Source organism: Tachypleus tridentatus, chromosome 7 (assembly GCF_004210375.1).
Source record: "Tachypleus tridentatus isolate NWPU-2018 chromosome 7, ASM421037v1, whole genome shotgun sequence".
Taxonomy (NCBI): Eukaryota; Metazoa; Arthropoda; class Merostomata; order Xiphosura; family Limulidae; genus Tachypleus; species Tachypleus tridentatus.
Window position 1 is genome coordinate 122,774,985 of NC_134831.1, and position 17,697 is coordinate 122,792,681.

The window sequence follows — 17,697 nt, forward strand, 5'->3', positions numbered from 1 at the left end:
GTTTAACTAGATGTACACTTTCAACTCCATCGCTAACTAAGCGTAACACATTTATCAAATAACAATCGCATGCAACAAGAAATCAATCGTACTTCGAAACCCTAACCCATAAAAACTACCCCTAAAACCAACAGCAAATCTAAAAACTTTCAAATGTTATATTTATGTACATCTGCTCAGATGGATTTTGGGGTAAGAAAAAAATACCAAAAGACATAGAAAAAAAATCTAAGAAAAGTGTTCATTTTTTATTATTAATATTTACCTACTACAGTTTTTTGATTTCTGGTTTAATACCTTAAAGTCAATTATTTTAGTCTGGACGACCAAAATGTTGCACCCAAAATGGTAATCATTCCCATATTTGCCTCCTGATTAACCCTTTTGCAATGAGTTTTAGTATAAAGCATACAAGTTCATATACATATTTTCAAATGTTAAATATTCATACTATAACTTTTAATGCATTACGTATATCTTCACAAAGTTTGAAAGATGTTTAGTAAACATTACAAGTCTTCTGTACATGAAAAATTAGGTTATTTAATGACGTATTTTTACAATAAGATTTGTTTATAAATATATCATGCCTTTGAAATCATTTGATGCTTGCTATAAGTAACTAAGTCTTACCAAATTTTGCACATGGAGGATGTGAACTAAAATAAATTGCAACATCAATACTACAAAATTCCCTTATAATTTATCAAGCTTAGTAATTAAGCTGCATTTGGGTCTTAAAAAATTATGAAATTTTGAGCTCGGTAGAGACTTACCTTGAAAATTGAAATTAACTAACAGATCATACTAAAACTTGAATTATTATATACAATTTGACACCAAACTTACTGACATACATTCATAAATAGTAGTTCAATAAAATTTTGAATGCAGTCAACAAATGTGATGACATGGCCTTTGACCTGTGACCCATAGCAATAGGATTAATTCTATGTAAAATAATTAACCATTTGCTTACAGGAACCTCAAAATGTACACAACCCTTTATTACACAGTTACACTAAACTTAAGTATAGATTTAATTTCTTAATTACAAAAGAAAAATTTGTTGAATGTTCAAAATCTTCACTTCCCTCTGTCACATGGTAGGCTTCTGATTTGACTTTCCCATTATACTTTTCTTTCTACCCTAATAAGGGTTTCAGAATATCCAACTAATTGTAAACACATACTGTAGACAATGGCAAGACAAAATATGAATGTATATTCTTCTTGCTTTACCACTGTTTTGGCACCTATATACCCTCCTGTCTTTAGAGGTCTTATAATTCTCGATAATATTCCCGTTTCACATTTTATAACCTATAGAAAGAGCAAAATTCAATGCACTATTCTCTTGCTTTTCTTTGTATTCCAACTGGCAAAGAAAACAGTTTCCAACAAAATATTATTCTGTATTGAAAGAAGTCACTGTTTCAAGAAGCAATGGATTTTTTTAAAAACTTATGTATGACTTATTTAGAAACGAGTAAATTACAAATGTTTGAGGGCATTCTATTCAACTGACCAAAAGACCTCATGTGTTTCAAAGTGCATAAATTATTTTGCAGACAGCCAACAGTGTGAAAAGGTAGCTTCATCAGAGTAAATTACCACGTATAGATTGTAGGCCTCACAGGTAAACATTTGGAACTAATGAAACAGCAACAAAACAATATACCAGTCAAAATTTCTGATAGTTGAAATAACGTTGGTGGATAAAGTTTTAAAATTTGATTTCAAAACTGGCCACAGATGTCAAATATTTAAATCTGGTGAAAGTGGTAGCCAAGTTAGGGTCCCAAAGTACTTCTAATGTTCTTTCAATTACATTATCATTTTCAGTGGTATAAACATACATTTTCTTCCTGAATCAGGAGAGATTGGATAATTTTCAGTTAATACTTTTGCTATGGGCTTGATATAGTACACATTCATCTACACATTTGCACACTAAGTATTTGCACTATAAATTTTGATACAGCATGTATATCTTCACAAAATTTGATAGACTTTCAATAAAGGTTACACGTGTATTGCATACAAAAAAAATTAGATCTTTTAGCACAATATTTTTTACTAAAGATTTGTTTCTGAAAATAAGAGTTTTATTTCTAGTTTGAATGCAAAGTGATTTCTTGTTATGATTAAAATATCTACTTGTCAAAAATATTAAATATTTGAATAATTTCTAAAACATCCTGAATACATTTCAAACATTTGTTTTCTGTTAAACCTATTTTCTACACACTATGTGAGGTCTATCACTTAACCAACCACAAAACCATCATGAAAAATTAAAAAATATAAATGTATTTTTTCATGCTAAAATGACAAGATATTAAAACACAAAAATATAAATGTTTAGTTTAAACAGTTTAAGTCTCATAACGCTATATATTTACATTATTATATGGACCTTACAGACAAGATTACATAAATTGCATTGACATAAAGCAAAAATTATATCTTCTCAATACGACGTCTGTCTTCGGTTATTGATAGTTTGCTAAGCCTTTTAAAATTTCGCATAGGGAAGATACCAAAGTTCTGTTTTATATACACACAGTTAACTAACAAAAAAATCATAAGTAACTACACTGACACCATAGAATTCCACTATCATTTATTACTCTCACTAACTAAGACGTATTTACATTTAAAAAAAATATGAAACTTCGAGAAGACTAAAAAACTTGGATCGAGAGAACAAGGTAACTTTTTCAAAGATTAAAATGGTTGAGAAAACCACTCTGGGAGCATTCTAAGCTGTTGATTGGTTATTCACATGTCACATACTGTAGTAAGAGTATATAAGGGACCGTTTCATAAAATGGAAAGAGTTGAACAGTGCTACTGCATCTGATTTAGTACATAAGGCATATCTTAGGAATATAAAAAGATACGAGATTCTAATTTTATATTCTAGCTTGTAGTAACTTGAGTTTCTAATTTGTATGAAACTCGAGAATTAGTGTTTTGACATAACACCTAATTTTAAACAGTGCTGCATTCAACATATCACGAAACTCAGTAAAATCTATATTTAAATGTGTTACTTTAATATTTACTTTTAAATTAAGAAATTAAGTAACACATAATATTAAAGTTTGAATAATTAGCTGCAAGTTGATTCCAAACTTAGACATAAATTCATAAAATAGTTGTTCAATAAAATTTTTAATACAAGTTAACAAATGCAACAACATGGCTTTTGACTTGCTACCACTCGCAAAAGGGTTAACCCTTTTCTGCCCTCACCTTTCAGTGAGATCAAAGGGCCTCAGCTGATTCAACAAAAAGTTGCTTATATCATTACAAAGCCTCCATTGTGCTAAACCATTAGCACAATACACCAAGGTCTGCAAGCTTCTATGGGTTTTAGCCACACTTAAATGAGAATATAATAAAACTATCTATTCAAGCCATATTCACCAATTTCTGGACAATTTTTTTATATTTCTGACTACTTTATTTGGATTGTCACAATTTTTGTGTTAATGGAGGTTTCTGAATGATAGACCTACCATGTTAACATATCTTATGCAGTTCCCTTGAAGCTATTTTGACCAAGATTGGATGTTCTAGGCAACATTAAATTCACAAACACTTTAGATGATTCAATCTTTGGTTTTCACCTCACTGCTCATGTTATTGCTTGTCTATCATGATGTGTCAACTTATTTTAGCACTATTATTTTTGTCTAATGTGGTTTTATTTTTCAATATCTGTGATGACATCACTTTCAACAACATTCCCTGGTGTACACATTTACAGCTTCAGGTATTCATATAATTAAAAATGTTAGAATCCTGCTACTCTGAAAATCTTGGGATCTTTTTTAACTTGGTTAGTAAAGTTGGTAAATTTATAGCCCTTTTCAAATTAAAACAACAATATATTCATATACAAAGATCTTCAAAGAGTTGAGATGTTTTAATACTTTGTTTAAATTGTGTCAACTTTTTAACCCTTTGTTTTTCTTTTTTAAAAAAGACAATGTATTTACAGAGCTTGGCATGTCATGAAACCTGGGACTTTTGTTTATTAATATAACAGCTTTATACGACTTGTCCCTTCATTCTGACATGTAACAGCTTTATAAGACTTGTCCCTTCATTCTGACATGTAACAGCTTTATACGACTTGTCCCTTCATTCTGACATGTAACAGCTTTATACGACTTGTCCCTTCATTCTGACATGTAACAGCTTTATCACGACTTGTCCCTTCATTCTGACATGTAACAGCTTTATCACGACTTGTCCTTCATTCTGACATGTAACAGCTTTATAACGACTTGTCCTTCATTCAACAGCTTTATACGACTTGTCCCTTCATTCTGACATGTAACAGCTTTATACGACTTGTCCCTTCATTCTGACATGTAACAGCTTTATACGACTTGTCCCTTCATTCTGACATGTAACAGCTTTATACGACTTGTCCCTTCATTCTGACATGTAACAGCTTTATACGACTTGTCCCTTCATTCTGACATATAATAGCTTTAAATGGCTTGTCCCTTCATTCTGACATGTAACAGCTTTATAATGACTTGTCCTTCATTCTGACATGTAACAGCTTTATACGACTTGTCCCTTCATTCTGACATGTAACAGCTTTATCGACTTGTCCCTTCATTCTGACATGTAACAGCTTTATCGACTTGTCCTTCATTCTGACATGTAACAGCTTTATAATGACTTGTCCCTTCATTCTGACATGTAACAGCTTTATACGACTTGTCCCTTCATTCTGACATATAATAGCTTTAAATGGCTTGTCCCTTCGTTGTAACATTGCTATTTTTATTACCTGGAAATTGTTTTAATCATATGACCACCTTTTGTTTTAAATTAATATTGTTCGTAAAACAAAGCTTGATTTTATATCACAGCAATTTTCAATATGTATGGGTTAAAGAATAGAAGTAACAAAGGAAAGAATAACTTAAAGTTAGAAAACTGACAATTTTAAAAAGTTTCATAGTCTGGGTATATGTACCCCACCCATCCCAAAACTAGGGGCCTACAGACTGCTACACAGTAAGGTCCTAGGTTATCTGAGATTCATTATGGATTAATTTCTGTACTGCTGAGGTGCCTTTTCACACAAATTTTTAACCAAAAAACTGATAATTATAATCTTTGAACAAGCTGCATAGTCTGACAATAATGCTCATTAAATATGTAAGTAGCCATTTTCTTCAGTCATTTTAACTTCCTCTGTGAATTAGCAAATTCTGCTCAATCAAGTTACAATTTATAAAATATTGAAAATTCCAGTTTTGAATGTTTACTACTAGATACTGTCAGTAACATTACGACTTCATACTCAACAATTCCAACTCGAACAACAATACTTAACCAAATATTGTATCACTGAACAAAACATATTAACCTACGTGCATACCCAAGAAAACCCTCACCCCCAAAATTAACACGTAGTAGAGGTACTGTAACACATGGGACTGTCATTTTTTAACATTATTATTAACCTTAATGGACTTAACAGTTTGAAGAGAAAACTAAGTTAGCACTGTGTTAATAGCTTTAATACATTTTCAAAATTGTTTAAGCAACAAACACTTTATTTTCATGCTAGACTCCTAGTGATAAGATGCAGCATTAGAGAGCTCAAAATACAGCTTAGTTGTTAAGTTTAATAAATTAGTGAAATTTTACAGTACTGATATGGTAATTTATGTTTTTTGGTTACTTCAAAAGAGTAAATATGTATAGATATATTGCTTCTAATCTTCCACGTGCAAAATGTGATAAGGCTTAGCAACTTGCAGGGTGTTAGAAAGTCACTGTGCACTTATATATTTATTAACAGACAAAACTGCACAGTGACTTTCCAAACACCCTATACAGCAAGCAGTAAACTAGTAGAAAGTTAATAACTAGAAAAAAAATTGAAATTTAAGAATTTATAAACAATAATAATACATTATATATACACACACATATATATATATATAATGTATCATAACTGAAACATGACTGATTTATAAAGTACAAGTCCACTAAAATACAGCCAATACAGGTCACTTTATAAAGGCCAGTTTTATACTCTTGGACACAGTTACATGATTGCACTTATGCCACATCACTGAAACTTCTTTAGTGTTAGCCAGGTACGGATGAAAGGTCGATATAATAAAAATAATAAATACATATAAATAAATAATGTTGTAAGCTATTCTGACTAAACATTTAATTTTGTGTTATAATCTATATTTATTTTCTGATATTTTTTATGGTGGTCATGAGATTATTCAAATTAACCCAAACTGTACATAAATAAAGTAGTGAAATAACACAACATAATATTTTTATCTAAAAAAAACATTTGATAATTATCTTGAGGTTATAAAGATTTTGCAAGTACAATTGGAAAGTATTCTGACGCATAAAAGTATTTTTAACCATAATATAGAGATTGCTTCGAATGTTGGATAGTAAACATTCAAAATGAAAAACAAAAATTTAAAAAATCTTAAATTTTAGTTTCAAAAATCTGATATTTTGTGTACGAAAGTCTCGTAAGGTTTACTAATAACGTCAACAATTTTGAGAAGATAAATTTACTGTTATAATTTAAAAGTTATGGCATGGAAAATGTAAGAAATTATTGAGGCCAGTCCCTGGGATCTGGCCCATGCTGAGAAAGTTTATATTATGTATATGATGTTAAGTGTATGTAGATCTATTCAGAAACATAAATAATTGTACGTCACCATTTATAACCGCCATCACAATACCTCACATTTACCCAAAACTAAAGTTCAGTCTTGTACGCTTATGGTGGCGTCCTTTTTCTAAACTGCAGATATGGGAACACAATTAACAATGAAGAGCAACTATATTCCAACTTTCTGAATGCCTCAGATTGGTTCTTAAAAAATTAAATTAAAAGAAACAAATCACGAAATTCAGTGAAAATTAAATGACCCAAAGAAGCATCATGTCGAATACAAAGGCAAAAACAAAAGATGCACTCAGTTTCTAAGGGAAGTAATACACACTCGAACTCTAATTTCTCTGAGACTAACGACATATTTTAAGTTAACTTTCCTTGCATGCTCAATCCTCTCTTTCGATGCTAGGCCTAAATTAAGCCGCAAAAGAATTAAAAAGTCGAGCTGGTGTTAGCATCTTTAAATTATAGTATGTGATCTCCTACCTTTAAACCAGTTCCCAATACAATTACGTCGTACTCTTCATCCATATTTGCAGAAAGGAAGACAAAAAACTTAACCCCACTGTAGTCAAAAGAAGTACTAATACTGGGCAATACGGTTTTATACCGGCAATCCCAGGTTTCCACCCACTAACACTTTCCACACATGAACGTAACAGTTTTCACCGATGAATCGCTGACCAAACCAATGTCTGCTCCAGCGTAATTCAGCTGTTGTGTGGCCTTAAAGGTGTAGATTGTTCGACATCCGCTAAAACATATAGTTCCAAATATATGAATTACTTTATGCTAGAAGTCGTAATAAATAATAAGCACAATCAAACACGTTGCATTAGAGAATGTTTTCACTATAATTTCCTATTTTATTTCAAAATTTGTTTTCGTATGTTGATTATTCATATACTTACAAAGAAATGTAAATTGAAAACTTTGTCGCAAGAGGGTTCTGAGAAAATACCTTTCATGAACATGTAAAAACTAAGATTCACTTTGACTGTAAATAAATACATGTGTATGCCAATATATGTATGCAGGTGAGTGTCTGTTAAAGCTGGTTGATAAGACTTTAAATTAAGTGCTTTATATTTGTTTGTTTTACCCAGAAACAATATAATTGTACCTATTACATGGAACTACAGTATGATGATTCAGAACTGCAATCACACTTTCCAAGAAATATGTAATTAAAACATCCAGGTCTGCTAATATACATATACATACAGGATGAAGCGTGATGATTCAGAACTGTAGTATTTAACAATCACACTTTCTTGGTATAAATGACACGGAAGATTGTATCATTCTTGTTAACTTATTACGTCTGCAAATTTTAGCTTAAATCCCCTTGTCACATTCTAATCCTTTCAGACGTATAAGAACTTTATGTACTAATTTCAACCAGTATAAACGCTCTCAGAAATACATGCGGAAATAAAACGTTATTTATTTGATTAATGTTACAATTTCTAGGCTATAAATTTTTTCATAGTCGTAAGTACCCTAACTGTCATCGTTTGGCATTTGAACTTAAAACATGCAAATAAAAGAAAACGTATACTTTTTTTTTCCCCAAAAATCTTGTAAACTTCCTTTGCTCTAGATCAATGGTTCTTAACCTGGGTTCAATCGAACCCCAGGGGTTCGGTGAGCCAGTCTCAGGCGTTCGGCGGAGGTCAAGACACACACACACTGTGTGTGTCTGTTCCATTCACCCCACTCGTATGATTCATGATGTCATGCTCCACTTGGCCATTATTGGCTGCGGCTGATCACGTCACATCACTTGGCCTTAATATCTTTGTTGCAGGGAACTTCGTGCGCTTCGCAGTCGACTTGTGACTGTAGTAATCGTGCGTCATTTGTGATTTTTTTCCTAATCTTTCAATCCCTTCACACTAACTATGTTGAACAAAAACAGAAAGTGGTCGGACGAATACGTACAATATGGATTCATGTATATAACGGAACATGATGGGAGTCAGCGTCTTCAATGCATGATTTGCAATGCCAAGTTGAGCAATTCTAGTCTAACACCGGCAAAACTAAGAGAACACTCCCTAAAGCTGCATGGAGATGGGAAATACAAGAACACAATGCTTGCTGAATTCAAGGTAAAGAGAGCCAGGTTCAATGAAAAGGCTACTTTGCCTGTTCTCGGTTTTGTACCCATCAGCAAACCGATCCTCACAGCATCATACGAAGTTGCGTACTTGATCGCAAAGCAGGGCAAACCACACACATTTGGTGAAGCACTCGTAAAACCAGCTGCATTGAAGATGGCAAATATCATGAAGGAAAAAGCTGCTGAAAATAAGTTATCCCAAATTCCTCTTTCAAATGACACCATCAGCAGCAGAACAGATGGCATGAGCGATGACATCTTGGCTCAAGTAGTTGCAGATCTGATTTCAAGCCCAGCAAAATTCAGCCTTCAACTCGACGAGACCACTGACATTTTCATTCTAAGCCAGCTTGTTGTATTCGTGCACTATCTGAAGAACGACAAGATAAAAGAAGATTTTTTATTTTGTTAGCCTCTTACAACAATAACTAAGGCAGCCGACGTGAAGAAACTTGTGGATGACTTCTTCAAAGATAATGATCTTTTGTGGGATATGGTTTCTGCAGTTTGTTCGGAAAGAGCTCCAGTCATACTGGGACGAAACTCTGGTTTTGGTGTGCTAGTGAAAGCCAATGTACCACACATCATTGTAACGCACTGTGTTCTGCATAGGCATGCGTTGGCAACAAATCCTTGCCTTCAAAACTGGCAGAAGTATTAAAAATTGTAGTGGAATGTGTGAACTTTGTGGAAATAGTGCCCTGAAGTACCGCATCTTCAAAGAGCTGTGTAATGAAATGGTCTCTGAATTCGAGGTACTTCTGTACCATTCTAACGTTTGGTGGTTATCCCGGGGAAAGGTGCTGAATCGTGTTTTTGCCATGCATGTGGAATTTGTCCTGTTTTTGCGAGAGCACCAACATTGTCATGCAGATTGCTTCGAAAAATCTGAGTTCATTCTCATTTTGGTGTACATGGCCGATATCTTGAATGCTCTCAATCATCTCCATCAACAGATGCAGGGCGGTGGAATCAACATCATCAAAGTGGAAGAGAACCTAAAGGTTTTCCAAAAAAGCTACCGTTATGGAAACGACGAACAGAAAATGATAACTTCGCAAACTTTCTCCTGCTGGACGACTGTGTAAGTAAGATCAAAAATGTGTCTGAAATCGGAGACATATCTGTACCCAGAGAACTGAAGCAAGCAATTGTCATGCACTTAGATGAGCTTGCAAAGTCTCTCTACGGATACTTCCTCACCAGAGAGTCATATCCAGCAAACATAACGATATGTCTGCGAACATGTAAAGCTAGAAACCGGTTTTCGATACCCGTGATGAGCAGAACACAGATAACCCAATGTGCAGCTTATGGGCTTAACTCCAAACAAACATTTAGGATATGTCTTTTTATTAGCTCAAAGTTATTTAATTATAAAGCCCTACTAAACAAGCTGCCACTGTTGTCTTTTTCGAAAGTAGAAGAGATTTTCTCTCTTGCACATTGTCTTAGGCTTGCAGGTTAACTATGGTGTGAATACACCTTGACATAACTTTATCAGTTTATTTTACATATCCAATCAGGTTAAGTGTTTTAGCCAGTAAGTATGAACCTTCTGCTCAAGCCCGGCACGGCCAGATGGCTAAGGGAGTTCCATTCGTAATCTGAGGGTCGCGGGTTCGAATCCCCGTCACACCAAACATGCTCGCCTTTTCAGCCGCTAGAGCATTATAAAGCGACGATCAATTCCACTATTCGTTCATAAAAGGCTTGCCTAAAAGTTGGCGATAAGTGATTATGACTAGTTGCTTTCCTTCTAGTCTTACACTGCAAAATTAGGGACAGTTAACACAGATAGTCTTCGTGTAGCTTTGCACGAAATTCAAAACAAATAAACAAAACAATAACCCCTTGCGTAACTTTGCTCTTTAAAACAAACAAAATATTACTTTTCAATGTTATCCATACATAATTTATACCAAATCTGTGGGCTGGGTTGTCACAGTACTCAGCCAGTAGCAAGCTGCAAACTGATTGATAAAGATATCACTTCTTGGACAATTTTTTGTGGTTGTATTTTAATACAATTTATCCCAGGGTTTGTTCAATATACTTTTCACATATGCGAGGAATAAAAAAAGCGTATTAAAGTTCGTACCTATTTTTGTTAAACCTTTTGCTATTTTTTATGTTGGTAGGTAGTAATAACCTATTTCTTCGATGTGTTCCTACAGTAGCAAAAACAGCGTAGTAAGTTGTATAAATATATACATAAAAAACTAATTCGATTATACGTCAAATAGACAGCCAGATCACGTGACTCGTTCAATAATGTATATGTTTGTTTGTAACCAAGCACAAAGCTACACAATGGGCTATCGAAACCTGGAATGTAGCGTTGTAAGTCCTCAGACATGCCACTGTGTCACTGGGGGGAGGGGTCCAATATGTACCTTGTAATCCACAAGTTCATACTGCGTGTCACTAGGGAGGAGGGGTCCAATATGTATCTTGTAATCCACAAGTTCATACCGCGTGTCACTGGGAGGAAGGGGTCCAATATGTACCTTGTAATCCACAAGTTCATACCGCTTAACTGTTAAACCAAACACTATTCCGATTTAGCGTAGTCTTGAAAAAAAAATTAAAATCACATGTAATGGGATTTATGAGCCATGTCGTTTAAATACTAGAAAATATCGTGATAAATATCAATAGTTTGCTTTGTTTTGAATTTCGCGCAAAGTTACACGTTAAGGTTGTCTTGTTTCAAGCTAACTTTGCTCATCAGTCATTGTCAAAGTTGGGTGTATCCTGTTACCACTTGCGACCTTGTTTGAGGATATTGAGACCAATGTCCTTCATTGGTTTCAGAGGTAATACCTAGAAGTTTCGGGTCCCACCTATGTGTAATAAAAACCAGCAGTCACATGTTTTCTCAGTTATGTTGGGCAAATACAAGGTGATGTTTTAAATAGAAATCCTCCATTGTTAGTCCACAGATCTAGCAAACTCCTGTATACCAATGAGAGGTTTATCAGGTAAACAAACAAACATACTGCTTTAAACAGCTAAAGGTAGAAATTAATTAAGTTTCTCATTTTCTCTGCTAAATAAAACTTCTTTAGGGAGACAGAGATTCCTTTCATCTTACGACTTGTGACACGAAAACATTTGTAAAGAAAATAATTATGTTTTGCTGAACAAAACGATGACTGCAACTTTGGGTGGAGATACTATTGTAGAAAACACTTATTTTCAAGGGACATTCATCTAGGGGTGTCTACAAGTGTTTATATCAGCTAGGAATATTGCCAAAGTGTGTTACCACCCGCTTCCTGGAAATGTGAGTTACAATCAAGTATCATAATTACAACAAAGCTTTGACCACACTCATTAAGATTATCACCAATAAAACAACAATATAGTAAACAAATGTAACCAATCGAAGTACCAAAGTACACCGATCGTTGGAAAACAACAAGAGCACCTGCCAGGATCGATTATAATACAATAATAACTACCCCTAACCCTTTTCATCTTCCTCTTTCTTTTTTGTCCCTCAGCGCCACAGCGGTATGTCTGCGGACTTACAACGCTAGAAGCAGGATTGCGATACCCCTGGCGGACAAAACATATATAGCTCATTTTTCTGTTAATCTTTTACTGTTCCCAAATATGACCTCACCATAGTTTCCACTATTCCTCCTATGAATGAAACTCCTAAATCCAAACATCCTCTTGATAGATGAAGAGGGTCTCCAGTACCGGAACAATCTTATGGAACTCTTCTTCCTAAAAATAATCACTTTTTATTTTTAATTGGCTATTCTGATTCCTAGTCATTCAAGCTTGACCTGACCTTTAGTTTATAAAGAAGTAGCAGTCCATTGTAAGCAAATACACACATTTATTTTTGTTTTACATTTTAATAAAGGTTGTATTCATAGAGTACTACATTTTGGCTTCAACACTTTTATTTCTTAACTTCATCTTAGCCAGTACAAATCCACCATTTTACTGTAATAAAATATCTTGTACAAATCTCTTGTTTTAAGCAGACCTATCTGGCATTCCTCAGACCTACCTTCAGTTCAATTCTACATAATACAATTCCAAGAAGCTACGTTCGTTACACAACTGCAGGCCCAACGTGGACAGGTGGTTAAGGTACTTGGCTCGCAATCTGAGGGTCGAGTGTTCGAATCCGCGTCCTATCAAACATGTTCGCCCTTTCAGCCGTTGGACGTTATAATGTAACAATCAATCCCATTATCCGATGATAAAAGAGTAGCCCAAGAGCTAGCTGTGGGTGACGATGACTAGCTACCTTCCTTCTAGTCTCACACACCTAAATTAGGGACAACTATTGCAGATAGCCCTCGTGTAGCTTTGAGCGAAATTCAAAGACAAACAGTACACATTTGTAAATACTGAGCTCTGAATTTAAATTTTTGTTCTCGTGATTAATAAACACAATATTTAAAAACAATAAAAGGTATTTCTTTTAAACTACATATCAAAGAATAATATTTATAGGCCTAATGACTAAAGACAACAGAGCGTTTAATTGAAGAAACGTTTGAAACTCGTACTGATTCGAAACTTATTTTGTCCACATATTTTAGAACAAGCTTTATATAAACCTCCAGAAGATTGTACTTATTACTATTCCATTATTTTGTTCTTTGCTTAGCTAGTGTATACACGTGCAAATATTACAAAGTAGACTTCTCGTGACGAAGAGCACTTACATTTTCATCTCTCAAATGCAGTAACAAAAACTATGATAAATATGATCGTATATTTTAACTTTCTTACGCATAATTATGTTATGTATAAAATTCATTATACTGAGTAGTAACTTGCCTTACTGTATGTTCATTAACATCGGAAACTAATTAGTAATTATAATAACAATTGGTTGTTGTTTTTCTTGTTGTTTTTGAACTTTACCCAAAGCTACACGAGGGCTATCTGCGCTAGCCGTCTCTAATTTAACAGTGTAAGACTAGAGGGAAAATAGCGAGCCACCATCACCCACCGCCAACTCTTTGGCTTCTTTTTATCAATGATTAGTGGAACTGAACGTAATATTATAACACTCCCACGGCTGAAAGGGCAAGCATGTTTGGTGTGATGAGGATTCGAACCAGCGACCTTCGGATTACGAGTCGAGCACCTTAACCACCTAAATATGCCAGGCCTAATAATAGTTTTTAAGGTGAATAAACCGCACGAGTCTGAACTCTTACACTAATACTGATATTTCTAAATGAACCATACAGACTTGATACAAAGTATTCTTCACCAAGTTAATATAGTTCTCACCGTAACACCTGTTGTTCATGAAATTTGTTCATATAAACAGCGTTTTAACCAAATGCCGTGGTCTGATCCCCCCTGATACTGGACGAAAAGCCTCTGGGCACTGAGAAATAACAGAAATAGTGTAATTGTCATATTGTAATAAATTCTTTTTTGCTTTTGCTCCTAAAATCTTGGTCCGGCTTGGCCAGATGGTTAGGGCGCTCGACTCGCGACGTGAGGGTTACGAGTTCGAATTCCCGTCACACCAAACATGCTTGGCTTTTCAGTCGTGGGAGGCGTTATAATGTAACGGTCAATCCCATTATTCGTTGGTAAAAGAGTAGTCCAAGAGTTGGCGGTGGGTGGCGATGACTAGTTGCTTTCCCCCTATTCTTACACTGCTAAATTAGGGGTAACTAGGGCAGATAGCTCTCGTGTAGCTTTGTGCGAAACTCAAAAACAAACAAACAATCCAGAATTTTTGGTTTTTACGGTTTCAAAGTACTGTGTAAAAATATAATTTTTTTCATTTCTTTCAGATTTGGAGTGCAACGCGATGTGAATTCTAGAAACTAGGAAATATTACGTTGTTTATGTCTTTATAGGAAATATTTATATCTTCATTAAACTCAATCTGTAAGTCAAGGATATCCAAAGACTCTGCCTGTCCTCTCCCCTCCATTAGAAACCCGTTTCGATATCCCTGGGGAGCAGGGGAAGCTCAGCTCATTGTATAGCTTTGTGCTTAACTTCAAACAAGCAGGCTTTCCGGTATATTGACTTCTGTTTAGATACTTCAAATCTTTGCTATATCTCAAACTTGAACTGTCCATCAATCGAAATCGTACTAGTTTATTGTCTAGGAGGGGTAAAATCTAATACTCCGACCCAAACATCTACTCATTAGTTCTATAAAGTTGTTTTGCTGCGATTTTTGCGAATTTGATCGACATAGATGTCCGAAGAGGGCATAATGAAGCCGTCGTAAGATGGCTAAGATACCTCTCTAACATAGACATTTATAATATTTTTACAAGAGAAACACAGTCCGGCCAAGTCAACCCCACCAAACCCCACATCTGTTTAGATGAGCACTACTAAGGGGTGAGTTCGTTTGGTCGTAAAGTTTATTTTATTTTTAAAGGTAAACAAATCGAACCTTTTATCGGAGTACATTTTGAGGTTTTAACTTTAAATACAAGAAACCATGACACCTGTGTGTAGTCCACCACGTCCCCCGATTTAGGTCTCATCGATTGATGTATATTGGGTGTTAATAGCAGATTGCTTAAACCTCGTGATGACATAAAAAGTTCATTGTATTTCGAACAATTGTTTGTTTTAAATGAAATATGGAGTTTCCTCAATTATATCAACAGAGATCATTGCTGTTCGTTCAGATTTCAATTCGTTGAGTACAATAGTAAATGATTTGGTCAATTTCTAACACATTAAGAGAAAAAAAGCAAACAACGTGTTCATTGGACCGGAAGCCATATAACATTTAGTTTGTCGAGCTATGCACCAAAGGTCGAAGGTTAGAGGCGTGATTACATTCAACACGTTCCACACACACAGCTGTGGATACGTTGTAAAACTTATTTGTTCCAAAGTCCTTGAGGTATGTAGAAAAGTTAGCTAGTTGCCTTCCCTCTGGTCAGTTGTACAAATTTAAATCCCTTACGGAACACTAAGTTCATTGACCTGACCGTCTAACCCACGTGTTCTTTAATCGCACAACATGTATCATTAGTAAGTTTCAGACTGTGACTGGGAAATTAGTATTCTTCTCTATTAATCATGATATACATTTCAAGAAACGTTTCTTGTTGAAGCGGATTGGGTTTGATTATATTTTATGACAAGTTTTAAGAGTAGTTGATGTGTTTAGGTATTAAAACGTTTATTAAAACAAAATAGAGGACAATATTTCGACCTTTTTAGGTCATCTTCAGGTTAACAAAGAGAGTTTGCAATTGTAGTTGTAAGCTTTCTTTATTAACCTGAATATGACTTAAGAAGGTCGAAATGTTGTCCTCTTCTTTAATAAAAGTTTTAATAACCATACCAGCCGTCATGAGATACATTTTTACTTCAAGTGGGTTTTTCATCATTACGAGTTCAGGGGTTTATTAATATTATGATAAATCACAAACCAGGCATAATATTACTCATATTCTTGAAAGTGTTGATGGGGTAATGCAACAGTGGCGGCGCTAGGGGTTGAGTCCTCCAAATGAGCCGAGCCCCCAGCCCCCAATATTGTTACCTACATATATTCATAAAATATGGAAAACACAATCGTCGTTGTAGCTTAACAATTAACATCAAAGAGACATAGATCTGTAGAACTCAACGTCTTCATTAATATGAAATATTATTTGTTTGTTTTGAATTTCGCGCAAAGCTACTCGAGGGCTATCTGCGCTAAGATGAAAGATAGTTAGCCTAATAGTGACCTTACTTTTCCTCAGAGTGTATTAACTTCACATGGGATAATTCGTTTCTGCTATGTAAACTGTCTTTATGTTATATTTCTTTTGATTTGTTTGTTTGTTTGTTTTGGAATTTCGCACAAAGCTACTCGAGGGCTATCTGTGCTAGCCGTCCCTAATTTAGCAGTGTAAGACTAGAGGGAAGGCAGCTAGTCATCACCACCCACCGCCAACTCTTGGGCTACTCTTTTACCAACGAATAGTGGGATTGATCGTAACATTATACATCCCCACGGCTGGGAGGGCGAGCATGTTTAGCGCGACGCGGGCGCGAACCCGCGACCCTCGGATTATGAGTCGCACGCCTTACGTGCTTGGCCATGCCAGGCCCCTTTTGATTTGTAGCTTTGCTGTTAATGGTATATTAAATGTTCAATCTCAGCTAATCTTGATTTTCTATATTATTATGCATTACCTTGGGTGGAATTTAGGTGAGCTTCCACTTTTACATATACGCATATTTTCATAAACAGATTATTTCTAATTTGTAATAATGAATTATTAATCAGAGTATGAGTTTCCAATGAAAACTGCATTGAAAACGCAGTTCAAAATATCACACCTTTCTAAAATGTACCCTGGTATTTACATTATTATAATTAACATCTATACTTCATATTGATGGCATTTTGGGAAGCCCCTCCACAGTTTACCTCATCCCCCTCCCCAACGAAAATATCCTGGCTCCGCCACTGTAATACAACTCAACAGTAAAATATATTTTGAGGAAAGTAAAATGAATGCTTTTACAGTATAATCTGTCCTGAGTGTTTTTAAAAAGTATATCAGCTAAACAGTGAATTTGAAGTCGAAAATAATTTGGTGTGAGTTTCAGATGGGAAATGTCTGTATGTATGTAAAAACAGCTGGTATGGGTGGAGAGAGGTCTCTGAGTGAACAACGTTTCGACCTTCTTGTGAACCTGAAGATGACCGAATGGGGTCGAAACGTTGTTCACTCAGAGAGCTCTCTCCACCCATACCAGCTGTTTTTACATATATATTTTACTCTTCAAGTGGGTTTTCTCGTCATCACAAATGTATGTATGTGTTTTACTTATAACAAAGCTACATCGGGCTATCTGCTAAGATAGCCAAAGAAGCCAACGAAAGACCAAC

At 34.9% G+C, this 17,697-nt stretch overlaps 1 protein-coding gene across 1 annotated transcript in view; it reads right to left on the bottom strand.

Annotated features, from left to right (window-relative positions):
* LOC143256519 (rab GDP dissociation inhibitor beta-like) overlaps window positions 1–7,441 on the bottom strand; it is a 31,042-nt gene extending 23,601 nt beyond the window's left edge. The window contains exon 1 of the mRNA XM_076513858.1: window positions 7,193–7,441. Coding sequence (XP_076369973.1) covers window positions 7,193–7,237 — 45 coding nt within the window. The 5' untranslated portion in view covers window positions 7,238–7,441. The remainder of the gene's footprint in view (window positions 1–7,192) is intronic.
* Between the last annotated feature and the right edge of the window lie 10,256 nt (window positions 7,442–17,697).